Consider the following 25,036-nt stretch of genomic DNA (forward strand, 5'->3'; position numbering starts at 1 on the left):
CTCCTGAGCTTTCTCTTCCTTATCTCAGGCTGAGCCCCGCCTGACCCTGGCCACAGACCTGGACTCTGAACCAGCCTGACTCTCACCCCGCCACCGGGTGGATCCTTATTCCTGGCTACACTGCCTCACGTGTGATCCTCAGCCACACGCTGGACCAGGCAGAGGTCATCAGAATCCATCCTGGGCACAGACCCCGTCCCAGACACATGCTACAGCCCTTTCATCCACCTGTGTTTATTTTAAACACTTCCCACAGGGCCCCAAGGGGTCTCCAGACTGGGAGGATTGCTCTCAGCCCCCCAAGAGGCTGTGAGCCAAGGCCTCTCTGAGGCGGGAGAGAGAATAGTTCAAGGTAGGCGTTCTGGAGGAGCCGGGCTTCCAGAGGGCCTTCCTCCCTGCATGTCCAGTCGTGCTGTCCTCGTCCAAGCCCACGCAGGGCGCTGGAGAGCCGGTGTGAGGGCCCGGCCTGGTGGGGTGCTGACAGTGGTACCTCACACCTGAAGCCACAGGTGTCGTCCCAAGCCTCCAGCGGGGACGTCAGGGGAAACCAGGAGAAGGCTCAGGTGGTGTGACACGATAAGCAGGAATGGGGTGGGGGCACGGAGACAGGCCAGTGAGGACTGGGACACGGGACGGGGGACGGGGGTTGAGGGGCTGCTGGGGAGGAGAGCCCAGATGGGCCGGGGAGGCCGAGCCGGGCTGTGCGCAGGCCCAGAAAGCAGGCAGCCTATGGTGGCGCCGGCTCCCAGGGTCAGGCCAGTTTCACGATGTCCCCACCAGACCCCAGCTTGCGAGGCAGGGTGCCGTCCAGGGTGCAAGAGGCATAGGAGGCTGAGAACAAGCTGTTGCTGGGACAAGAGGCACCGCTGTCCTAGGCCCCGAGGCTGCCGGGCGGAGCGCTCCTGGACGGGGAGGGTGTGTGTGCACCCAGGACCAGGCCCAGGCTGCCCACCAGCACTCCTGTGGGCCTCCTCTGCAGACCCGCCCTGGCCATACTGGCCAGAGCCTGACTTGGCCCCAGGCACCCTCCGGGCTGGCTCCGTTTGGGCTCAGCCAGGTCCCACGCAGCCCCAGCGGCCTATGAAGCTGCGGGGCTGGAACGGGCTGTTGTCGAAGGCCGGTGGGGGCCGGCGGGGGCAGGGCTGGGGCCAGAGGCCCTCTGGGAGGAGTCGCAGGCTGCGGGGCCGGGCCTGTGCGTGGGTCAGCAGCGCCACCTGTTGGGCGGACACGTGGGCGGCGGCCACCACGGCGGGCTCCGGGTCACTCTGCAGCTGCTCCAGGTCTGCAGGCACAGGGCGGCTCGGGCAGGAGGGTGGGGGCAGCTTCTCAGGGCCACCACGTACCCCAGGCCCTGGCCCTCCAGCCCATTCCCACCCACCCCGGCCTTGTGCCTACAGCCTCTCCAGGACCCCACACCCCAGCGAGCAAGCTGGGCCCTACCCTGCGACAGGGAGTCCAGCAGGTCCTGGCTGATGCAGCCCGGGCACGTGTGGTGGATGAGGAAGCCTGGACCGAGGCACACCTGTGAGCGCTGGCCCCAGACCCCAACAGGGAGGGGCCTGTCCAGCTCCCAGAGCCCTGAGTGACAGCAGGATGGCCTCACCTAGGAGCACGGCCGCTGCCCAGCGCAAGGGGTCCTGTGGGCTCCGCAGGTAGCCCTGGGTCTGGCTCAGGAAGCTGGGTACGTGACTCGGGTACTGCTGCACCTGGGAGCGATGGGCTCATGGCAGCACGTGCAAGCCCCCAGGCTGGGGTCCCCTGGGGAGCCCCCAGGGCAAGGCAGCAGGCCCTGAGGTCTTAGGCCTGCCACCACCTTGGCTGGGGGAGTGAGGAGACTCAGTCTGGGGGGCCTGGTGTCCACTGCAGCCCGTGGGCGGCCGACCATACCCCGTCCCAGGCACTGTCCTCCCCTACTGACCAGGCAGTGGCAGATGCGGCTTAGGGCCTCAGGGCTGTCGTAGTGGGCCACCGTGACCATGTCCTCCAGCAGGCCCCAATGCAAGGCCTGGTCACAGCGGGCCAGGGTCCACTCTGAACTCTAGGACAGGGGACGGGGTCAGGGTTAGGTCCAGAAAGTGACAAGAGGGACGGGGGGGGGGGGGGGTGGGGGGGTGGGGTGGGGGGTGGCGGCCAGGACGAGGGCCCGAGCAGCCCAGGGTAAGCGGCCCAGGAAAGGCCAGGCACCCGGGAGCCCCCGACGTGGGCGTCCCTGGAGGAGTCTCTGACCTCAGACTTCACAGATGCCCCGGGGGGATGGGGAGGGCCGGATGGGGACAGCAGTGGGACAGTCTAGGGGGCGGCTGACCTCAGCAGCGTCCCGGCTGGGATCTTGCAGGCGCAACAGCAGAGGGACTAGGCTCCGGAGCACCAGCTTCCGCAGGGGGCCGCGGAGCCCCACCCGGAGCCCGCCCCGGCCCCGCCGCACCAGCGTCCCCAGAAGCCCGACGGCCGAGGCGCGCACCGAGTCCCGGGCCTGCGTGGGAGGACGCGCTCGGGGCAGACCCAGGACCCGGAGAGCCTGGTGAGGGCGGCGTCCCCGTGGGGTTGGGGAGGGGGAGGGACGGGGGGCGGGAGGGGGGAGAGGGCACCGCGGCAAGGTGGGGGCTGGGGGGCGGGGCCCTGTAGAGAGGGGCGGGGCGGGGTCCTGCGGGGGCGGGGCGGGGCTTACGTCGTCCAGCAGCGGCGGGAGGCGGGACCCCAGCTCGGCGCTCAGCAGCCGCACGGGAGCCCGAGGCCGCAGCAGGAGCCTTCGCAGGGCGCCCAGCGCGGCGTCCACGAGCCTCGCGTCGCCCTCGCCCAGCGCGCCCAGCAGTGCGGGCAGCACCCTGCTCACGTGCCGCACCTGCGGGGGCAGGGGCTCTCGTGGGCGGCCGTTCGCCCCCGCCCCGGTGCCCCCCGCCCCCCACCTTGCCGCAGCGCCCTCTCGCCCCTCCCCCACCCCGTGCCCTCTCCACCCCCCGCCCCGGTGTCCCTCCCCCACCTTGCCGGTGCGCCCCTTCCCCCGGCCCCCACCTTGCCGCGGTGCCCTCCCCTCTCCCTCCCCCTCCCCCCGGCCCCCACCTTGCCGCGGTTCAGCGCCAGGTGGCCCAGGCCCAGCAGGCCCAGCCAGCGCACAGTGGGCTCGCGGTCGCCCTGCCAGGCGCAGAGCCGCTCCAGGATGCTCTCCTCCCTCAGGAGGCCTGCTGTGGGCCGGCTCTGCAACAGCTGAGGGGGCGGCGGGTCAGCACTCAGGCATCCACGGCCACCCCTCACCGCCGCGGGGAAGCAGGCTCACCCCCGTGAAGAAGGCCATGGCCGTAAGGCGCTGCGTGTCGTCGGGGCTGCGCAGCTGGGGCAGCACGTTCCCAAAAAGGCCCCGCAGGTGGTGGTCAGCGTGGGCCACCATGGCACTGGGGTGGGGCGGAAATGGGCGTTCTCTGTCCTGCTGCTGCCGGGCTCCCCCTAACCAGTAACCCCCCACCCCCCGCCCCCCTGCCCGCAGCACCTGGCCAGCAGCAGGACACCTTCTAGGTGGGTGTGGGCTCCCACCAGCCTTCTCCAGCCCCCGGCCTGCTCCATGCACGTGACCACCATGCGGCCACCATCCCCGGTGAGCAGAGCCTTCAAGGCTTCCACAGCACAGCTGCAGGGCCGGCGGCAGGGGGTCAGGGTGAGGAGGGCGCTGGCCCAGCCCCCACTTCTCCCTGGCGCTTGCCCCTCACCTGACGTGGCTGTGCGGGGGCCCTCGGTGCCATGGGGCCTGCACCTTAGGGGCGTCCGGGGAGCGCACACGCCGCGCCAGCCGGTGTAGCTGCGTGACCAGCACGAGCAGGAGGTGTGGGTAGAAGCCCCGAGTGGCACCCACGCAGCCAGACACAGCCAGCATCTCCCCGAGGGCCCGAGTGGCCTGCAGAACAAGGAGCTGGGCTCAGGCCCTGGTGCCCCGCACACCGAGAGCTCCAGGACAAAGCCGCGGACACCTGAGGACCAGACTGAGGAGCAGCTGCCGCCCCGGCTCCTGCCCCTGGGCCCTGGGGAGTCTCCTACCGCCAGCGCCTCCAGCTCAGGCCCGGCTTCGTTCCTCAACGCCCACAGCAGCTGGACCAGCACCTGCCCGTTTACGCGCTGGTTCCGGCTCAGGCTGCGCCACAGCTCGGCGGCTGCCCTGGGGGGACGGAGCACCTGAGACGGGGAGTCCCCCTGCCCCCGCAAACCCCGGAGAACCAGAATGAGTGGCGTCTGTGTAGACTACCCCAAACCCCGCGTAGAGCCAGCAGCAGGGAAACGAAGCTGGATTGCACGTGGTCACTGCAGAGGATGAAACCAAAGAAAACGTCTCCTGGGCAGGTTAACAGAGGAGCCAGGGGCCTTGGGGCCAAGAAGCCAGCTGGCTTGCTCGTCCCACCCTGGAGCCCTGGGCTGGGCTCCCAGCGTGACCTGGGGGCAATGGCAGGGCCCCGAGCCGGGCCCCCCAGGTGCGAGGGCAGGGCGATAGGTGGTGAAGGGAATTCAGAGGCTCTGCCCCCCTCCTTCCCCCCCCCACTGGGGCTAAACTCCACCGCCAATCAGGAAGGATCAGGAAGAGGAAGGAAGCTGCATGGGGAAGGAGGCTCGGGGATGTGGCTGCAGCCTGGGTGCGGCAGGTTACCGGTCGGGGGGCAGCGAGCTTGGGAGCAGCGCACACACCACTTCCCGCGCATGCTCCAGGGCCAGTGCGCTCAGCACCCGCAGAGCCGCCTGCCGGGGCCTCCCTTGGGCCAAGCTGGGCACCTGCGCCAGCAGCCCTCGCACCAGGGCATACACCTGTACAGGGGAGCGGGCATCAGGGCTCCGCCGCTCTCTGCGCCCCCACAGGGCAGGTGCAGCCTGCAGCCTGTGCGCTGGTCGGGCCGCTTGCTTGTCCCCCCACCTTGGAACTCAGCGGCAGGAGTGTCGGGGGCCCTGGGGGGGGTGGCTTACGTTGTCCTCCAGATGCTCCCCCCGGGCCTCCAGAGCGGAGGACAGCATGAGCGCTGTTGCTTGGGTCCCTGCAACGCCAGCCTCTTCCAGGCAGGCAGCCGTGTACAAGGCCAGGTCAGCTAGCGCCCCCTCTTCCCAGGAACTCTGGGGTTCCTAGGACAGGATGGGCGGGAAGTATAAAGTCTTGCCTCGCCTGATTCTGTTCCCCAGTGCCCCCCAACCTCCTTCCTGGGGTCCCCTTGGCCTCCCTTCCCTCCACACTCACCTGGTGGGGTCCCTCAGGGGCAGGACCTTGCCCCCTGGGCGAGGGGCAGGGCTCCCTACCGGCTGGGGGGATGGCACTTGCACTCCGAGGCTCCACCTCAGGTTCAAGCGCACGTTCAGGCTGAGGGCCAGCAGAAGAGCGACCCGGGGTCTGTCCTTGGTTGGCCTGGATGCCTTCAGCCAGAGCCGACAGGGTTAGAGCCCCCACAGGGCCCCCTCGGGCCCTGCCCCACAGTCCCCAGGCCATGGCCACCGCACACCCCAAGCTGCTCAGCTGAGCCCGGCCTGCAGCACCTGTGCTGGTTCTCCCGGGAAGTCGTGCCCGGGCCTGACCTAGAAGCTGGCCCTGGGCAGGTAGGATCGGGGACAGGCGTGGTGGCGCATGCGTGCGAGCGTTGTGTGTGGGGGTTGGGGCGTTCCAGACACCCCCAGGTGTAGGCATCAGTGGCTTGTGAAGGGCCCTCCCGCCCTCGCAATGAGTAGCCAGCCTGGAGCTCGAGTGTGTGGGTTCTGGCTGTGCCCGCCAGGGCCCTGCGGAAGGGATGGGATCCCTGGGATGGTGGACCTGTACCCCAACATCCATCCCCCTGGGTGGGGAGACCCCAGGCAAGTGTGGACAGCCCTCAGCAGGCCCCAGCAGGGTCCAGAAGTCCGGGCCGGCCCTGAGCTAAGGCCTTGCCTGGTTCAGCCCTAGAGGAGCCGGTGGGGCCTGGAGCTGGGCTGTCCCCGCCGCATTCTGACCTAGCCAGGTGTCCTGGGGATGAGGGGGGTCGAGAGAGCTGTCCCCGCCTCTGAGCTCAGGCAGGGCAGGGGTGGAGCTGGGGGGAGAGGAGTGTGCCTGCAGCCACTCGGGCGCCCTTGCTGGGACCGCTGTTGTTGGGGTGGGCCTTCTGCATCCTGGTCAGTTGTAAGGTCAGGGCCCCTGGGCCCCGTGCAGAGGACGTGGTGACCTGTGGGTCCCTAGGGCCTGGTGAATCCTGTACCCCTCTGAGCCTCATGCCCCCCAGGGCTGGCCTGATCAGGCCTCTGTCCCAGATCCTGGCATGCTCCCCCGGTGACACGGGGCACTGCCCAACCTAACCCAGCCTTGGGACCCAGAAGAGCCAGTCTGGTCAGATACCTGAAGAGGCGGAAGTGTCGTAGGAAGGGCCCCAGGAAGCCAGCACCTCTCCACACCCTTGCCCTGCCTGCCTTTGCCGCCCTTGTGCTGCCTGCATCCGAGAGCCCCTGCCCCCCCGCAGCCCACAGCACGGAGAACATCTCGCCCAAGTGATTCTCTGGAAGCTGAGTTGCTCCCTGCGCAGAGGCAGGCCCAGCATGGCTCATCTCCTCCCTGGCTCCCCTCCCTTTGGGAGGCTGCTGGGTCAGGAGCTGGCTCCCTCTAAGGTCCAGGCCTGGTGACAGATGCCAAGCCAGTAGGGTGGAGCCCATGAGCGCAGTGTCCCCGTGGCAGTCCCGTAGGGTTGGCAGCAGCAGTGGCCAGGGACACCTGGGCTGCTCTTCGGCTCGGGAGGCTTGACGTGCCCATGGTCGGTGTGCAGTCTGCGGCCATGCCTGGATGCAGGAAGTCCCCCAGGCCCTCTTTCTGGCACCTCATTCCCATCCCATGGCTCCCCGCCCCCAGGCTCCCACAACTCCCCCAAATCCTAGATAGACACTAGAAGCCCCCGTCTCCCCACAGTCCTGTGCCCTCCAGCCTCAGATCTGCCCCCCGAGTCCAGCTCCATGAGCCTCAGGCACTCCCAGCCTTGGCCTCCCCTGGGAGCTGGACCGACACTCCAATCCCAGACTCCAGCCCACCCGCCCCAGGGGGTATAGGGAGCAGCAGGCTGGGTGAAAAAAATGACACAGGACAAGTTGTGCAGGACAGTGAGTGATGTGTTGACTTCAGGCAAACCCCAGCTTGATTCTTTTTTTTTTTTTTTTTTTAAGATTTTCTTTTTTTAAAGATTTTATTTATTCATGAGAGAGAGAGAGAGGCAGAGACACAGGCAGAGGGAGAAGCAGGTTCCAGGCAGGGAGCCCGATATGGGAGCTAAACCACCAAGTCCCCAGGGCTGCCCCCCAAGCATGGTTCTCACGAGGATCCTCCCGCACCCAGTCTGTCCACCAGGGCCCGGAGCTTATCAGACAACGCAACCTGTGGGAAGAAGAGAGGCTGGCGAGAGCCGTTGGGACAGAGGGTCCCAGGGCCAGCTGAGGATGTGGCCGTGCACCAACCTGGTAGAGCGCGGGCCACTCCAGCCGCTTGTGCTCAGGGCTCAGACGGCTCAGGGACAGCTGGGCGAAGGCTCTAGATTCGGCCAGAGATGGGAGCGGCTCGCACAGCTGGGGGGAAGACGGAAAGAAGGGGCTGGGTCAGGGGCCAGAGCCAGGGCTCAACTCCGGCTGAAGGTGCAGACTACGGGAGGAGCTGGAGGCGCCCACCTGTCCCTGCTGGACCCAGAGCCTCAGCAGGGGCTCCACGCCGGCAGGCCTCACGGTACAGGCTTCCCGGGCCCCATGAGGCCAGACCCGCAGCTCCTGGCCAGCCTGGGGTGGTGGCTCCTCTGCCAGCTGCAGCACATCCAACAGCAGGGACCCTGTGTGTGCATCAAGAATGAAGAGGGGGCCCAGGGACTTGAGAAGGGCCTTGGAGGGCTGGGAGGGGCTCACCTTCAGGGCCCAGGAGCCGGAAGGCAGCCTTGCTCCCAGGCAGCGTCTGTTTCTCGGGGTCCTCAGTCAGCTTCATTCGTGGTTGGCCTCCCACAGACACCAGCTGCAAAAACGTGTGCTGGGATCGCTGGACTCCTCCCCAACCCGAGATCCCTCTGGCCTGCTCCACCGGGTCCCCCTATCCGCTACCTTATAGACGCAGCCCAGGGAAGGCTGGCGGGGACACGTGACCACATTGGTGCCAATGCCTATGACGTTCACCTCACTGCCCTGGAGGAGAAGAGGGTGGCACTGGCCTTCTTAACATCTGCAGGCCCAGAGCCCTCCTAGCCACGCTCTGGCTTGCCCCCACCCCGCCCTGCCCCACCCCACCTCACCTCCTGGGCCAGCCGGGCCAGCTCCTTCTCATCAATGTTGTTGCTGACGGCGATGGAAATAGATTCCAGCCAGGGCATCTGGAACCTGTGATGGGGGCAGCCCCTCCAATGTTCCCCGATGTACCTGGTCACATGCACCCCCCAGTGATGCCCCCCCCCCCCGCCAGGCCACCAACACCAGCCAAGGGTCTGTCTTCAGCCGTGCAGGTTTTGGCCTTTTGCTTCAGCCCCTGGGTGAACCCACCCAATTTGCCCACCAAGGGCCCAATGTCTCTACTGAGGTAGCAACTGGATCAGAGCTCCTCACTTTGGGAGGGGCAAACTGCTTCCTCCCTCTGCCCCATCCCAACATTCCTGCCCCCCCCATGGGATCTCTCCGCAGGCATAACTGTCCGGGGGACTCACCGGGCCGAGACGGTCCTGAAGACCCCGCGGATCTCCTGGGCCTGCTGAAGCAAGTCACCGCTGTCCAATCGTATGCCTACTGCGCGGTAGCCCAGTTCCCCCAGGGCCAGGGCTACTGCCAGGAAGTTAGGAAGACCGCTCCTGTGGGCGGGTACAAGAAGGGTGCGTGAGGGGCTGTGGCCGCTCTGCAGAGCCCACCCAGGGGAGCACCTGGGCCTCACCTTTGCACGCTGTAGGTGTCCAGCAGGCCCTGGAAGGCCTGGGGAAAAGCCAGGGCATAGGCCACAAAGGCTGCCCGCTCCCCCCGGTGGGGCTCCTGCACCCCCAGCCCCAGATGGGCACACACGCCATCCAGCCATGCCTCCACACGAGCAGTCAGGTCCACCTTGGGTCCTGGACTGGCGGCTGGAGCCAACATCTACGGAGAGGGCTCAGTGAAGGCTGGGCAGTCCCTCGTGCAGGGGGAGGTCTGAGCGGGGGCAGTGCCACCACCGGGGCTACCTGCCAGGGTGGCTCAGGTGGACCACCCTCCCCTGAGCAAGGACTGGCTTTGGGGTCTGCTGTCTGGAGTGCAGCAGGGATGAGAGGTACTGACCGGGTCGGGGGGCACCTCAGTGCCCGAAAAGGAGGTGACGAAAGAGTGGGCCAGGGTTCCCGCCAGGGGCACACCCCGCAGCTGTCCTGCAAGCACATTGCTGCTGCCATCAAAACCTGGGCCGGGGGTCAGGCGTGGGGTCAGGCGGGGCTGGAGGGCTCCGGGCAGGTCTCCTTCCCCGCCCCTGCCTCCCTCCTCCGGCTCTCACCGCCTAGGTAGCTGTAGGTGGAGGCCGTGAGACCCCCATCGGGGCCCTGGGCTCGCCGCAGCCCCATCTCCAACAGCCGCTTCTCGGGGCCCGCGATCAGGCGAAGGCGCGCAGCGTTGGTGGCGATGAGGCTGTGGGGGCAAGGGAGCCGGGGCCGCGCGGGGCGGGGCGTCGGGAGGTCACCGGGGGGGGCCCCTCTCCAGGGCCCAGGGCCCGCCCCCGCAGCCCCGACCCCACTCCTCCGGGGACCCCACCTGGCGTAGCTGACCAGGCAGAGGAGGGGCGTCTCCAGCAGCTGCACCACCAGGAGCGGCCCCGACACCTGCAACAACGGCACCTGCGGGGGCGGAGGGGTGTCGGCTGGGCGACTCCCGGCGGGCCCGCGCCCTGTGCGCCCCGCGCGCCCCGCTCACCCCACACTCACGTTGGGGAAGGCGAGGGAGCCCTCGGGCAGGGCCCGCACCGTCACATCCGAGCAGTCGAGGGCACGAAGGTGCTCGAAGAACGCGGGGTCCGTGTCGGGGGGCAGCACCGAGGCCAGAAACTGCACGTCTGGGGGGACAGAGGCCCTCACCGCTGGAGCCAGCGCAGGACGCGTCGGGGCCGGAGCCGGAAGCCTCGGGCTCACGGGAGGCTCGGCCCGGGCTCGGCGGGCGGCGGGGGGCGGGGGGCGTCTCATCTAGGCGGCGGGGGACCGGGGCGGGGGGCGAGGGCCGGGGCCGGGGCCGGGCTACCTGCGTCCCGAAGGCGGAAGGCGCGCAGGAAGCGCACGCAGTCGCGGAGCCCGGCCGCCAAGGCGAAGGCGCCGCCGAACGGGCAGCCGCGGAAGAAGAGCTCGAACTCGGCCTGCTCCCGCGCCCGGCCCGCGCGCCAGTAGCCCAGCGCCATGGTGGCCTGGTACAGGTCGGTGAGCAGCGGCCGGGCCGCCGCGCGCGCCTCGGAGTCCTGCTCCGCCGCCATCTCGCCCCCGCCCGGGACTCGAATCCGCGCCCCGGCCCCGCCCCCCGGACTCCGACCCCCGCCCGCGGCCTCTGACTCGGACTCCGACCCCCGCCCCGCCCCCGGGTTCCGGCCCCGCCCCCGGGTTCCGGCGCGCTCCCGCCCCGCCCCCCGCAGGGCCGGGTCCGCTCGCGGCTCCGCCCCCCTCCAGCCGGGACTGGGGACTGGCGCTGCAGGGCGGGTGGGAAGGGGCAGGTCCGGGGAGGGGCCTCGAACCTGCCCCAGGTGGGCATCTACGTGGCGCAACACTATGTACAGGCTCAGGGTGTGTGCTGACAAAGGGCAAGGGGGCGTTTGTCCACCCTCCGCGGGCGCCCGGACTCTTGCACCCCCAAGGGAACGCTGTAGTGGTGTGCAGGGCCCCCCCGAAGGGGGTGGGAACAGCAGTCCATGCCCCTGTAGCTCGGGTCCCTGGAGGACACCAGCTCTGACCAGAACCACAGTACGCACCCCTTCCCCAGCTCGCGAGTGGCCGTCCCACCAGCCAGGCTGGCCAGCAGTCCAGGGGAGGAGCCGCTAGGGACCTTAGTAATGGCAGGACCGTGGGCCCGTCCAGGTCACAGCACAGGCAGGGGATGTGAAGGCTGCTCAGCTAAGGCAGGAGCCCCGCCCCACACGGTGGGAGGTCCGCAGGGCTCTGCACAGTTCAGCCCCTGGGAACCCCCGGGGGACCGTGACTAGCCACAGCAGCAGGGCCAGGACAGCCACTGGAACCTTTGTTCCCTGAACAGCTTCAGGCTGACACCTTTGCTCCCATGGGGGCAGCTCAGCAGGGAATGGAACCCAGAGATGGGCCCCAGCCCTATGGAGGATGAGGCACGCTCTGGTTCTGGCTTCAACACCTTGAACTGGACGTGACCATTGTAATGGGGGTGGGGGTAGGGTGAAGTCAGGCTGGTGGCAAAGAGACAGAGAAGGGGCTGATGGGGAGTGAGGTCATCCAGTCACCCAAACACCATGGAGAGACTGGGAGAGGGGAGGGGGCACAGCCCCTGGGATCCCTGCTGTGGGGGGGGGCGCAGGACAGGCAGGGGTCCAGGTTGGACACGGATGGGATGGAGGCCAAGTCGGAGGCCTGGAGCATGGCAAGACGGCCCCAATGGTGCCCGCCCCCTGGGCCCAGACCAGGACAGGACTCAGAGTGTACAATCTCAGTCTTTAATGGCTGCGGGGCCTCACACAACCAGGCCCGGTGCTGGGGCTCAGATCTTGTTGAAAGCAGCAATGTCCACACTCTGCACCTGAGGAGGAGGGAGGCCAGCGGTCACGTGGGGCCCCATTTCCCGAACACCCACCCGCTCTGGCCACCTGCTAGGCCAGGGGTTTCCTTGAGACACTTACGTGCTCCTCGAACTTGGTGATCTCCTCCTCCAGCAGGTCTGTCCCCACCTTGTCGTCCTCCACCACGCACTGGATCTGCAGCTTGCGGATGCCATAGCCCACCGGAACCAGCTTGGAGCCCCCCCAGGTCAGCCCGTCTAACTGGATGGAGCGCACGCAGGCCTCCAGCTGGGCCATGTTTGTCTCATCGTCCCACTGGCAAGTAAAGGGGTGGAGGCTGGGCCAGGAGCCTGCAGACCCCAGCGAGTGTCCCCTGCTTCACCCAGAGCACTGCGGAGCAAGCAGCCCCTCCAGGGCCCCAAGCACAGTCTGGGCCAGCGGCATGTGACCCACTGGGACAGGGGGCGGGGCAGGGCGGGCGGGCGGGCGGGGGCAGAGGCACACCACTCACAGGCTTGACGTCCAGGAGGATGGAGGACTTGGCCACCAGCGCTGGCTTCTTGGCCTTCTTCTCAGCATACTGTCGCAGCCGCTCCTCCCGAAGCCGCGCCGCCTCCTTGTCCTCCTCCTCATCGCTGCCAAACAGGTCGATGGCATCGTCCTCATCGTCCTCTGCAGCAGTGGCCGCCTTCCTGGGAGGGGGCTCCGCTTGGCGCATGGGGGACACGTGCTGCCATGGGGAGAGAGGCTGAGGCCTGTGCCGCCGGAGCCCCAGGTATGCATGCCAGCTGGGGGCCTTGAGGATGCCAGCCCCCAGGGCGGCCGAGGGCCCCTGGCCTGCGAGGGTACTCACCTGGGTCTGAGGGGCTGCGGCCCGGTGGGTGGGTGAGCTCTTCTCCAGCACGCTTAGCCGGGCCTCCAGCTTGGAAACCGCCTGCTGCAGATCCTGCACGACTGCAGGAGCAGAGGGGATGCTGGTCAGAGGGCAGAGGGGCCGGGGGAGGGGGGCCATCCCACCTGTTAGGCCCAGGGACTCACCACCTCGCAAGCTCTGATTCTCCACTTCCAGGCTGGCGATCCGGATGGCGAGCTCACTGTGATCCCCGCTGGGCCCGCTGGAGGCCCCAGGGCCTGAGCTCTGTAAGGCAGGACGAAGGTGAGGACGAGGCACCCAGTCTGCTCCCAGGGTTCCCCCCACTCACGGCCACAGATAGCACACAGCCCTGGGGCAGCCTCAGCCACCATGGGGCCAGGCAGCCCGGCTCAGAACTGGACACAGGACAGAAGAGCAGCTGAGGAGCTAGTAAGGACAGGAGAAAGGAACCTTCCCGTGCAGGGGACGGCCACTCCATAGCACCTTGCCTCCCCCAGGCCAGGCACCTACCTGCAGGCCTCCCTCTGGTTCCCCACCCCCCCAAACTGGGAGCGCATCATGTGACTCAAGCCATGCTCTCCAGGGAACCCTTCGGCCCGGCACCACAGTCCAAGCCCGAGTTACACCCTGGGGCCCACACGCACACCCCAATGGCATGGCTTGGGAGGACGGAGTGGACCTGGCCCTTTCCCAAGGACTGTGGTCATTCCCCCAGCCCCATGTCCAATTATGACAAAGACCCTGGGCCTGGGGCCCACTGCCACCAGCAACAGAGCAAGCACCATGGCCTCCTGTGCTCTATGTACCCCCAAGTCACAGACAAGATGAAGGCCCAGAAGAGGCTGATGGGTGTGCCCACTCCCTGCCAGGGGATGGGTGAGCAATGCCAGGCTCACGCTATCCCGTGACCCCCAGCTCCCTACCTGGCTCCTAGCAGAGCCGGCCAAAGGTGCACAGGGCACCGTGTGGCTGGGGCAGGAGCATGGGCACCAGGGTGGGCTCTGCTCACAGCACTCCTCTCCTTTCAGCAAAACCCCTTGCCCCAATGGGAAGCTGGGCTGGATTCCCTCAAATCTTGGCTGCCACCACCTGGCCTGTGGCCTCCTCTCCAGCCTGTTTCCCCAGCACTCAGCTCCCAATGCCATCCTCACTAGAATTTTCCAAGTTTCCATCACACAGGGAGCCTCCTGTTCCCCCAAGGCCCTGGCAGCAGGCTGGTGTCTCAAGCTTTTGCCCTGGTGACCATGGAGTGGGGACTGCCTGCTGACAGGTCCCAAGGGTGCTCCAAGAAGTGGTGGGCAGAGACCAGGGTGCTGGCAGCCTGCATGCCACCAGGCCCCTTACTGAAGTCTATGGCCTGGGACGACCTCACTCACCCCGACCCTGACCCAGGCAGTCCTAGGCTACCCTGTCTAGTCTGAGCCTACGACAGCAGGCCACGGCGTAGTGCCACATCCAGGGTTTCCCCATCCCCACCTCCAACCTTGCCCCTGGCACCATCCAGTATTCCCAGGAACCCATGGGTCCGCTGAGCTCTATCCAAGCCTGGGGCTGGTCTAGCAACGTCCTTCCCAGGCCATTAGCTGTCGAATGATACTGCTGTCAGCTTCACGCTGCTTTCTCAGGAGAGGTGCCTATCTGCAGACTGGATCCTTACAGTGGTAATCCAGTCATAATGAGGTCATTAGGGTGGCCCTAACTCTGGTGTCCTTATAAAAGGAAATTTGGACACAGACACATGGAGGGAAGACGATGTGAAGACACAAAACAAGAGCCATCCTCATGCCTAGGAAAGGGCTCAGAACCTGCCCACACCTCGGCCTGAGACTTCCAGCTTACAGACAAAGTGCACTAAGGCCTTGGTCTGCGGTGCTTTGTTACAGCAACCCCAGTAAACCAGCCCCCAGGCCTAGCAGGACGCCCACGTGCTTTCCTCAAGACCAGGACCCAGCAGTCAACCGCAAACAAGGCCAGAGCAAGAGATCCTGTAGCCCAAGAACCCCCATGGCCGCTGAATTCATAGCTGCTTAGCACCCTGGCCCTGGCCTTCTGGGGGCCAGGATCCCACACACCTGGCCTGGGTTCAAGGCAACAGCCCCTGGAGTTTGTGGAGAGCTGTCCAGCCTACGGCCCAGGAGCCAGTATATCCAAACCGGCGGTGCCAGGCAGAGGCTCCCAAACTTGCCCATGCACTAATCACCAAAGCCTATAAAAAGATGACCTCAGCTGACAAAAGGGACTTTGTATATAGGACGGAGCAGAGGCTCTGGAGATAAAGAAATTATCCAGGGTTATGTGGGCAAGCCCCAGGTCACTGCCAGGCCCCATGTCTGCGAGAGGCAGAAGAGAAAGAAACGCTGGAGTCGTGAACGCAGCTGGCTGGAAGCCACAGGATGCGGGCAGCTTCTCAAAGTCGGAAAAGGCAACAAAAAGAGAGTCCTTCCTCAAGTCTCCCGGAGGAATACAACGCTGATGATGCTTGGCCTCAGGACAGCACAGCACGTGCCCAGAGAAGAACGCGGCCCTGACTCCACTGGCCAGGAAGGCAAGGCTGCAGGTCTGTCTCCTCCTGGGGACACAGCTGCTCAGCCAGGCTGGGGACAGAGCTGGACACGGCCCTGCCCTCCTCTCTGGATCCCATCTGGGACCTGGAGGCTGAACCGGGCCTCTAATCTACCGCTTGGACTCCACAAGCCCCGTGAACTCCTCTCTCTGGGGACGCGGGACCCGGCGAGCAGGGGAAGGGGCAGCAGACGCCGCCGCTCACACTCCTCCCCAGCAGGGCGCTATGCAAGCGGGAGGCCTCCAGGCCTGTGCCTGCGGAGGACGACGGTGTTGGTGCAGGGATGGCACCGAGTGGCAGCCAGGGCGAGGGCCGGAGAGAGTCCTGGTGACCTGGGCTGGCCAGAGGCAGAGCAGGGAAGGCTCCTGCCCCAGCAGGAACACAGCACCATACACCTCGCCCTAACTTTGCTCCGAAGGGCAGCAGGACTGGGGGGCAAGGTCAGACGTGCCGCGTGGTGGGCAGCACAGCCAGCACGAGCCTGCAGGTACTCACTCCGGCCAGGGATTTCTGGATGTTTTCTCTGGCTCTTGCAATGTCACGGAGGATCACACTGGCGCCATTCTCCTGTAGACAGTGCAGAAAGAACCAGTCTTTCCCCCCACCCCAATTAAAACAATTTTAATGGGGAGGAAAAAAGAAAAAAAAAAAAGAAGAATCCTGATACGGAGAGCAAGCAAGAGCTGCGCAGAATGAAAGCTCAGCAGGGTGGCAAGGAGCTCAAGGCACCAGTCTCGTAGCTGTGACAGCAGGGCCCGAGGCGCACCCAGTCTGCAAAGCCCAACCCGCTGGTCTGAGACAGTGGGGGGGGACTGTCCGTCTTGGGCGGGCACCTGAGCAGATCCGGAACCCCAGCAGCCCTCTAGGGCAGCCCACCTCCACATGCCCCACCCGAGCCGGCGCGGACAGACACCCAATGATCTGCGTACGGTCCCTACCTGGCGTGAGGAGCCAGCCACAGGCCCGTTCATCTGCTCGTAGAATTTCCTTTCTGCATCATCGTATTTGAACTTGTCAAACCAGATCTTCTCATGTACTAAGAAGTTTGTGGCCATTTTCCTGCTGGGAAGGGGATGAGACACTAAGACAGTGCGGCTGGAAGGAAACGGTGCACCCCCGAAGGCGCCAGGCCTGGCCTGCACGAGCGCCCCACCGACGGCCCAGGCACCAGGGGTCTCAGCACGGCTGAACCAAGTCTGTAACACCCTCCACACCATTCCCTGCCACCACCCCTGTGCTTCTCGGGTCAGCATTCCCAGGCTTTCCCCAAGACCAGTGGCTCTCGAAGTGGGGCGAGGAGCTTCTGGGGGTCCCCAGGACTCTCCCTTTCCAACCACACATCTGCACAAGGCTCCATCTATGTCCAACAAACAATTCACACCAACAGACAACGCAGAAGCATGAGAATCCAGCTGCCACCCGTTAGCCAAAACACTGAAGAGATTTGAAGAAAACGTATAAGGCCACTCTGCTCAGTAAATCGTTACGGGAAAACTACTCCTAACAAGTCACCAACATTGACAAACAACAAATTTATTTTTCAATGAATAAAGTACTTCCACCCTTTCTGTTTTAAATGCAAACATGGCAAAAGGAGATCCAAGAGAAGCTCCTTGGGCTCGAGACTAGTTAAGTTTGAGAACAACTGCTCTACACCAGGAGTCACGCTGGGCCTGCCGCCACTGCCCCGCCACTGAGCACAGCCCGTTCCTGACCGAGGGCAACAGAAATGTACCCGATCTCACCGACTGGCTGTGCCGAGGGCCCCAGGCCATCACTGCACCTCACCCTTGATGGCAAAACGGGGGATGGGTCCCAGGATTGTCGTCCACGCACGCCTGGACCCCTGTCAGGAGTAGCCAGGCCATGATGCGGTTTCGGCTCCGTGCTGCCCGCACACCGACGGGGACACCCCTGCACAAGCCGCCCACCTCGTCCCTCATACTAGTAAGCGTTCAGTCAAACCAACAAATCCACCCCCCGCCCAGGAGATGCGGGGCTGCTGGCGGGAACGTCGGGCCAGGGTGGCACTGCTTCCCCAGGGGCCTGGCCCATCAGGCTGCCCACACCCCCCCCCCCCTTTGCACTTGCAGATCTCTGCCCAGCTACCGCCCCAGCCCCCTGCAGGTGGCCTTCAGACACAGGGTGCCCTCCTGCCGGCATGCTGGTGTCCCAGGGACACCCGCCTCACCTTAGGGGTGGCTACAGGCAAGGAAGGCAGGAGGACACACCAGCCCCCACGTCCTCCCCACCCTGCCCTGGGACAGCCAGAGGAGACCCTGGGGGCCGCCCAGTCGGAAGGAGCTTCTGGGGGTCCCCAGGACTCTCCCTTTCCAACCACACATCTGCACAAGGCTCCATCTATGTCCAACAAACAATTCACACCAACAGACCCAAACCCCCCCACCCCCGGCCCCAAACCTTGGGAGGCTCCTGCCATACCGCCCCAGGAAGCCCCTCTGCCCACCCCACTCCTGCAGCCAACTTAGCCGGGTCCAGGGGTGTCGGGAGAGCCGCGCGGGGCAGGGGCAGGGGCAGGGAGGAGAGCGCCAGGGCCCCAGCCGGGGGCGGGGGGGGGGGGGGGGGGGGGCTGGGCCAGGCACCCGCACGGCAGGTTTCTCCTACTTGGGTCTCAGGCCGGACACCGAAAGGCCAGACCGGGCACCAGGTCGGTGAGGCAGGGACGCGGCCTCGAGGCGCCAGGCCATGCGGAGGGCCTCGGCAGCGTGGTGGCGGCACTCGGCGCTGTCGTAGGCGGGCTTGCTGAGCCAGGGGGCCTCGGCGTCCTTGTGCAGGAAGTACCAGTAGGGCAGGGCACAGGAGGCGTCCCCGTCCAGCCGCCGTGGCCCGACCCGCCTGCTTCCCAAGGCCGTGCGGCCCCGCCGGTCTCTGCGGCCCCGCCGGGCGCCCTCAGGCCCGGCCCGCTCCTGCAGGCGCACCTTCCCAGGCGGGTGGCCGTCAAACATGGCCTCGTAGAAGCCCCGCTCGGCCGCGTCGTACTGAGGCTTCTCCAGCCACACCTCCCGCACCAGCGCCTGCAGGCCGCCCAGCGGGGACTGGCTGCTGGCCGGCGGGGGGACAGCCAGGTCAGGGCCGGCCGCTCCCTGCCTGCCGCTCCCCTCTGCGGCCAAGAGCAGGGCCTGAGACCACTCCACAAACGCCCGCTCGGCCTGGTCGAAGGAAGACTTGTTGACCCAGACGCCCCAGGTCACGTGGTGGCAGGCCACCTGGCTCCCGTGGGTGCAGGGGCCCCGGGGCGCCAGCGCGGCGGGCTGGGCTGCCTGCGCGGCCGCGTCGGCCAGCCTCTGGCGGTAGGAGCTCTCCGCCTGGTCGAAGAGCGGCTTGTCCAGCCACACACGGTCGGCCGAGAGGCCCACGAGGGCCAGGTCTGCCGCGCCGAGCCAGCCCTTCGGGGAGCGCTTCCTCTTCTTCTGCAGAGGCTTCCTGCCGTTGTGGCTCTTCCCGGGGTCGCTCCTGCTGCTGCTGTCGGGGGCATCGGCCTCCTCGGCGTCCTGGGCCTCCTCCTGCCCGGGCCCGTTCAGGGCGGGCACCTCAGCCAGGAGCTGCTGGGTGGTGGCAGCTCGGGTGGCCTCCTGCTCACAGAAACGCCGCTCGGCTTCCCCATGCTTCTGCTTGTCCTCCCAGACAGTCTCCAGGGCACAGGAGGCTCTCCCGCTCCTCATCTTCCGCGCAGCGTTAAAAAGCAAGCACAAGAAGGCAGTTGCAACACAGCGGGCCGCGGGAGGACGGCACCCCCACCCCTCCTCAGCCTGACTGCTGGCGGGGCCTGGGCGGGCTCCCGGATGGGGGTGCCGTAGGCCCAGGCAGCCAGGGCCCGGAGGCAAGTCCCTGGGAAACCCAGCAAACCAAAATACAATTACGTGCATGCGTGTGCATGAGTCTGTGTTCTTTTCACCGTAAAACTAATCTTTCCTAAGGCACCCAAGCTCTGCAAAGGGGTCTAGAGAATAGTTTCCAAACCTAGCCACACATGCCTTCTCTCACCGGAGGGTTGCTAGAGAAAACACAGGACATACTCAGACTTTCATAAACAGAAAATAATTCTTAAAATAAATATATTCCATGAAATACTTAAAGACATTTATGCTGAAGGATTATTCCTCGCTCATCTAAAATTTTAACTGGACGTCCTCTGACTTTGCTACATTTGGCCACCGTGCCCGAGGCACTGGGGCTCCCGCTTTACAGAAACACACTTGGCATCTCTGAGGATGGGCCACCCACCCTGTGGGGCTGTACACCCGCCACGGGCCACACCACCATCCAAAGCAGCACACGCTTCAAGGGGAGCTGCCAAGGGCCTTAGACGAACGACAACCTCTGGGGGGGCGGCAGCTGGGAGCAGAGATGGAGAGCCTGTCCCTGCAGGGCCACGGGGGGAAGACACCTGGCAGGATGCTAATGTTTATTTAAAAGACAAGGAGCTTGGGGGATCCCTGGGTGGCTCAGTGGTTTAGCGCCTGCCTTTGGCCCAGGGTGTGATCCTGGAGTCCCGGGATCAAGTCCCACGTTGGGCTCCCAGCATGGGGCCTGCTTCTCCCTCCTCCTGTGTCTCTGCCTCTCTCTCTCCCTATCATAAATAAATAAATAAATCTCTAAAAATAAATAAATAAAATAAAAGACAAAGAGCTTGGGATGTGTGGGTGGCTCAGTGGTTGACGGTCTGCCTTCAGCTCAGGGCGTAACCCCGGGGTCCTGGGATCGAGTCCACGTCGGGGTCCCTGCATGGAGCCTGCTTCTCCCTCTGCCTGTGTCTCTATCTCTCTCTGTGTGGCTCCCGTGAATAAATAAAATCTTAAAAAAATATAATTAAGTTAAAAATAAGCAAATAAAAGAGAAGGAGCCCAGTGGCTCAGGCATCAAGAACCAGTCTCCCTGGTCAGCTGCAGCCACCTCTGGCATGGAGGGTCATCAGCTCACAGCTGTGTGTACCTATGGCTAAATGAAACCACCTGAGAATCTGGGCCCCAGGGGGTATGAGGAGCCCTCCCCTCCTTTCAGTGCCATTTGATGTCAGGGCCTGCCCACAGGATGGTGGGAGGCAGGCTGGAGGCTCTGTGTCCCATCTGCTACAGTGGACAAGCTATTGGCCCAAAAGCCTCAGCTTCTGGGCTAGAGGTGCTGTTCCCTCCAGCTGGGAGACCACGGTCATCTGAAGGAGGGGGGACACCGCCACCACCGCAGCTTCTGGCCAGGAGCAGCCCAAGCCCAGGAAGCCCCAGAAGCCAGTGTGCTCTCAGGATGTACCTGGAGGTCGAGCTCACTCAGCTGGCTCTGAGAGGAACGACTGTAACCCGCACAGATAGGGTTCTCTGATCCCAGAGAAGTGCCAGTGCCGACACACCAACACCCAGGAGCTAACTTGCCAGGGGGCTGAGCAGCTTCCCCTCGGGTCATCTTTGCTGTCCCCCGCTTCTGTGGGGTCGCGCATGGAGCCTCTGCGAGGACACCCACCTGCTGCGCCCTCATCCCCATGAGACAAGGTCTCCAGAAAAGGACAGCGAACCTTCCCCAACACCTGTGGCAGGATCGACATCCCTTTCCTAACACCCCAAACAAAACTGAAACCTGATTCTAATTACCCAGTGGGACACGTCGGCTGTCTAGGCCCCGCACCACCTAGGATCGGGGGCAGATTCTCTCGTGTACTGTGAAGGGACATGTTGGAGGCCTCTACGGGCACGGGCCACGGGATAGAAGCCCCAGACTCGGAGACCCCTGGGCTGTGCCCTTGTGCCTTCCTCCCCAGGCTGGCAGCAGTACTTACCAAGGCCAGGCTGACAGCAGAGGCAGTGGTGGGAGGCAGGGGCGTGTGCCCAGGAGGCAAGGCATTGTGACATCACCCACTGTCCCCAAAGGGACTGCAGGCCAACTGAGCAGGGCTTGTCGGCCCTTCAGTCCTTCTGGCACCTAGCCCCCAGTAGACCATCAGCGCAGCCCAGGGCTGGGTTGCTTGGGCCCCTTCAAGGGCTGACCCCCGAGTGATGAAGCCCTGCTAGACCGCATCGGCCTGTCCTGGTCTCCTGGCATCACACCAGGCTCTGCGGCCACACCTCATGGAAGGCCAAACCGCTTCGTAAGATGTCTCAGAACAATGAGGGACGTGGCTTGGGTGAGAGGCTAGCTGGGGCTGCAGGCCCGTCGTGGCCTGCTCAGGGGGTGCTCCCACCAGAGGCAGACACCGGCTCAGCCCAGGGAAGCACCGAGACACCCCTAAAGGCCGCTGCCCTGCTCCACAGATCAAAGCCCAACAAATCCAACCCTCTGTGTGGCAGACAAGGAAACAGAGGCCCGACTGCCAGGCCCCTCATGCTGGGACAGCCCGACAGGGGGCTCCCTGGCTGAGGCGAAGGGAACGCCTCGGCCCAGGATGGGCAGGTACTTACTTTCACTTTGGTGTCCTAGGACGGCATGAAGAGAAAGCAGCAAGGTTAGAGGTGGTCAGAAAGGACAGCGCAGGCAGGCTGGGAGGCCTCTGCAGAAGGTGCTTGGGAAGGTGGTGCAGAGGTGCGTGCTAGAGCACACGGGTGATAAGCACCCAACAGACCCGCCACCAAAGGCCACCCACTCAGGGCAGCACCGCTCTGCTGACACTTGAAAGGAGCAGCTCCTAGAGCTCCTGTTATCTGGAGCCCAGGCGGGCCCTGGAGAGCACCAGCTGAGCACCCTCCCACCTGTCCCAACCTGGGGAGAGATCAGCCAGCACCCCAGTGCCCTTGCCGGCCACCTGGAGCTGTCCAGGAGATCCCTACCCAGCCCCGCTGTCGTGATGCCACTAGATCCAGGCTGCTGGACAAGGCACAGACCACCACGACCGCTCTACCAGCCTCTGCAGCCCCCACCACCGTGTCACTCCAGGCTCAAAGACACGGTCTTCCCAGTGAACAAAGGAACAGGGCTTGAGCCCGATCACAGGTGGTAAACCAGGCCAGAAACAACGAAATGCCCCTGCCCAGATGCAACAGCTGTCTCAAAGAGCCTTCGGGGTCCAGCAGGCAGGACCCCCCAGCCGCTCAGGCCCCAGAGCCCTCCTGTAATAGGAGCTCTGCCCTCCAGGCTGCTGCCCTCCTACGTCTACCGCACGCTGCAGCCACCACGAGAGCACCAGCATCAAGTCACAGACAGGGACGTCCAGGGTCCCCTGGGGTGTGTGGCAGACACAAGGACGCCGGTACCAAAGGGACGCAGCTGCCCCGCAGGAGCACACGAAGGGTCCTGGGCAAGCTACCAGCAGACATGGCAGCGAGCCACTCCTGCTGGCGGCGAGGCCAGTGTTGAGGCCAAGAGCACATACACGGACACGGAGGACCAGGCAGCAGGGGGCTCCTGGCTTCCCCTGCCCTGCCACTGCACCTCCCAGGACACCCAGCAGGGGACCCCCTTCCACGACCTCCGTCTCCCTCATCCTGTTCCATGAAGACTGCTGAACCGAAAACCCATGTCTTCCAGTAGAAAAGCAAGTCTGAGTTTGAACAGTCCCCTTAGACCCTCGAGGAAGGGGCCTCAGGTGTCCCCGGGCCCTGCTCCTGAGAGCAGATGACTGCTGGCATCTACTGGCTTGCTCCCCTGTGCAGCCATGAAGCTGTGCCTCGCACCCCGAAGGCCCGGCCCAGGGCCCCAGGCACATGTGGACCCTTCCTGCAAGAGGGGGCATGGTCCTGCTGAGCTGCCCAGGGTTCCGGAAGGCCCAAAGTCTGGGACACCCCAGAGGGATCACTTCCCCCCCACCCCCGGGGACTGTGGTGAAGGCAGCCTGCATTGCTTCTGGCCACCAACGGCCGCTCCTCTGCAACCCTCCCAGCCTGGCACAGTCTGCATCACCGGCAGTTGGAAGTGCTATGTGCTCCAAAGCTTGTGCAGAGCTCTTAGAGCGGGGGGCAGCAGCCCCCGAAAGGACACTCACTCATGGCTGGGGGGCCTTGAATGAAGGGGAGGGTGTGGCCGGCCGGAGCTGTGCCCACCCAGGTGTCCGGGCCTCTGAGTCTCTGTGCACCTGGGTGAATGGGGAAGGTTTCTGGGAAGGGCCGGCCCCTCCCCAGGCTCTGCCCTCCATACTACTGCCCCATCCTCCGACACCACCCCACCACAGTCACACACACAAATGTCCACCCAGGGAACAAACATCTCCGCCCACCTTCCATGAGAAGTGGGAACTGGGGGGCCTGTAGACTCCGTTTCCTCTCGGCCCCCAGAGTTGGACCCCGTGCTTCCTAACAGAGCTCTCCATAGCTGAGGGCCTGAGACAGCAGTAACACACGCTGGGGCTGTTTGGGTGAATGAGAGTAGCCAGAGGGTGGCTGCCCTGGGAGTGAGGCCGCCTGCCTCTTGCAGGGGGAGCTCCAGCTCCAGTTCGAAATATCAACCTGTCCTGCTGGCAAAAACAGGGCCCCTATGCGGTCACCTTCAGCGGTCACGCTGCAGCTGCCCATGTCACCCCAGGCAGGCACAATGTCCCCACCACAGCCTGTCCCAGCCACCAGAGCCCGGGTCTAACCTAACCAGCCTGGCCCCTGGGCCCCTTCCCTCAGGTCGACCCTAGTACTGCAAACGCTCCCTCAACCCTCCTATGCACACTTGACTCTCTGAGCATCCCCAGGCCCTACACAGAGCTGGACGGCTGGCGTGGGGAAGGGAAAGCTCTGGTCAGTGAGGGAAGGGCTGGGGACCACCCTCTACTCAGCGTGGACAAAAAGTTGCCACCCACTTCGAGCACATGTGATCCTAAAGTGTCAGCCCAGGGCCAGGGATCAACACATATTCTTGCCTGTATTTTCCGCCTGCGGCCCCTGAAACACACCACTGCGCAATACGCCACGGACAATTTTTTGGTTAATCTTAAAAAAAAAAAAAAAAAGGAAAAGAAAAAAGGCCTTGGAGAAAGCTGTTTTCACAAAAGCATGGGCCAGCACATTTGCGGACCTGCGCTGACCCCGGGCAGCCTGACCCCGCACCAGGATCCTGCAGAGGGCAGCTGTCGGGCCCATCAAGGGCTCTCCCCAGGACTGGCAGGGGCTCAGCTGGAGGGCCGCCCTACATAGGTGACAGGTTCCTGCGCCCGTCCCTGCGCAGGGAGACGCCCTCTCGGGGTGCCCCGGGCCGCCCCCGCGGGAGCCCCCTAGCGCGTCCTTTCCCGCCTCCCTCAGGGGACGTGCACGCCAGGGTCAACTTAAGAGGTGCTCGCCCTCGGGCAAGGCCTCCCCGATCTCGCCCACGGACTCTCCCGCGGCAGGGGCCCTTCACGCCGGGGTCCCCGACATCCAGCGTCCCGTACAGCCCCCGCGGCTCCGGGAGCCCTTCCACGTCGCGCGGAGGTACCGCGCACACCCCTCAGAGGCCGGCCTCCCGGCGCCGTCGGCCCGGCACTACCCACGCCGGGACCCCGCGCGCTCGGAGCCCCGCGCCCCTCTGGCTCACCCCACGAGCCGTCGGGGCTGCCCCAGGTCGGGCCGGCGCGCGCAGGACACCGGGAAGGCCGCGGGCCGGGACCAAGGCGGCCGCCCTCCTGCCGGGGCTGCGGCGGGGTCCGGCCGGCCACGTGGCCCGCGCGCCCCGCCCCTGCGCGCCCCCCGCCCCGGCCCTCCGCCCCCCGGCCGCCGCCCCCTCCCTCCGGCCCCGGGGGCCTCGGCGGCGCGCGCAGCTGCTCGCGGCGCGGGGCGCTGTACTCACGCCTGCCAAGGACGCGGCGACCAAGGAGGGAGGCTCGCGGCGCGGGACAGCTGGGGAAAGGGAGCGCCGGCCGCGCCGCGCACGGGAAATGAAGCAGCGGGACGTACCACCGCCGCCGGCCGCGCTCGCAGGGGAGGCGGCGCCCGCGCACCGTCCACCTGGCCGCCGCAGCCCCCCGCGCGCCCCGGCCCTGCCCGCGGCCGCCAGCCGGAAGCCGTGGGAGACCAACTCGGGGCTCGCGCCGGCCCAG

The 25,036-nt window shown here is 65.4% G+C and overlaps 3 protein-coding genes and 1 long non-coding RNA gene across 13 annotated transcripts; 1 reads left to right on the forward strand and 3 right to left on the reverse strand.

Annotated features, from left to right (window-relative positions):
* Positions 1–218: 218 nt before the first annotated feature.
* MROH6 (maestro heat like repeat family member 6) lies at positions 219–5,770 on the reverse strand. Its single transcript, XM_038555746.1, has 14 exons — positions 5,204–5,770; positions 4,939–5,091; positions 4,628–4,782; positions 4,027–4,144; positions 3,702–3,886; positions 3,485–3,622; positions 3,275–3,389; positions 3,061–3,204; positions 2,669–2,842; positions 2,306–2,473; positions 1,919–2,038; positions 1,604–1,706; positions 1,441–1,506; positions 219–1,282 (listed from the first exon to the last, which is right to left on the reverse strand). The coding sequence occupies exons 1-14, from the start codon at positions 5,642–5,644 to the stop codon at positions 1,050–1,052; spliced, it is 2,313 nt and encodes a 770-aa protein (XP_038411674.1). The 5' UTR covers positions 5,645–5,770; the 3' UTR covers positions 219–1,049.
* LOC119864925 lies at positions 3,114–9,577 on the forward strand. Its single transcript, XR_005368911.1, has 3 exons — positions 3,114–3,361; positions 3,482–4,454; positions 8,617–9,577. It is a non-coding gene; the product is annotated as an uncharacterized LOC119864925 (long non-coding RNA).
* Positions 7,092–10,427, reverse strand: NAPRT (nicotinate phosphoribosyltransferase). 4 transcript variants are annotated; one of them, XM_038555744.1, is made up of 13 exons: positions 10,177–10,426; positions 9,867–9,994; positions 9,697–9,779; positions 9,443–9,573; positions 9,235–9,320; positions 8,861–9,057; positions 8,640–8,780; positions 8,235–8,319; positions 8,047–8,127; positions 7,858–7,960; positions 7,630–7,784; positions 7,423–7,530; positions 7,092–7,342 (listed from the first exon to the last, which is right to left on the reverse strand). In XM_038555744.1, exons 1-13 carry the CDS (start codon positions 10,400–10,402, stop codon positions 7,280–7,282), a joined length of 1,587 nt encoding a protein of 528 aa, XP_038411672.1. In that variant the 5' UTR covers positions 10,403–10,426; the 3' UTR covers positions 7,092–7,279. The 4 variants fall into 4 exon arrangements, 3 of the variants coding, with proteins under 3 accessions (XP_038411672.1, XP_038411671.1, XP_038411673.1); XM_038555743.1 differs by having other exon boundaries at positions 7,117–7,342; positions 9,235–9,350; positions 10,177–10,425; XR_005368910.1 differs by having other exon boundaries at positions 7,183–7,342; positions 7,630–7,758; positions 9,235–9,350; positions 10,177–10,427.
* Positions 10,428–11,585: 1,158 nt separating this feature from the next.
* Positions 11,586–24,943, reverse strand: EEF1D (eukaryotic translation elongation factor 1 delta). 7 transcript variants are annotated; one of them, XM_038555752.1, is made up of 8 exons: positions 24,787–24,942; positions 16,038–16,161; positions 15,595–15,666; positions 12,701–12,800; positions 12,516–12,616; positions 12,174–12,392; positions 11,783–11,977; positions 11,586–11,682 (listed from the first exon to the last, which is right to left on the reverse strand). In XM_038555752.1, exons 2-8 carry the CDS (start codon positions 16,152–16,154, stop codon positions 11,644–11,646), a joined length of 843 nt encoding a protein of 280 aa, XP_038411680.1. In that variant the 5' UTR covers positions 16,155–16,161; positions 24,787–24,942; the 3' UTR covers positions 11,586–11,643. The 7 variants fall into 7 exon arrangements, with proteins under 7 accessions (XP_038411680.1, XP_038411681.1, XP_038411677.1 ...); XM_038555753.1 differs by having other exon boundaries at positions 16,038–16,158; positions 24,787–24,937; XM_038555749.1 differs by lacking the exon at positions 24,787–24,942 and adding an exon at positions 17,725–18,782 and having other exon boundaries at positions 16,038–16,158.
* Between the last annotated feature and the right edge of the window lie 93 nt (positions 24,944–25,036).

This window comes from Canis lupus, chromosome 13, assembly GCF_011100685.1.
Source record: "Canis lupus familiaris isolate Mischka breed German Shepherd chromosome 13, alternate assembly UU_Cfam_GSD_1.0, whole genome shotgun sequence".
NCBI lineage: Eukaryota > Metazoa > Chordata > Mammalia > Carnivora > Canidae > Canis > Canis lupus.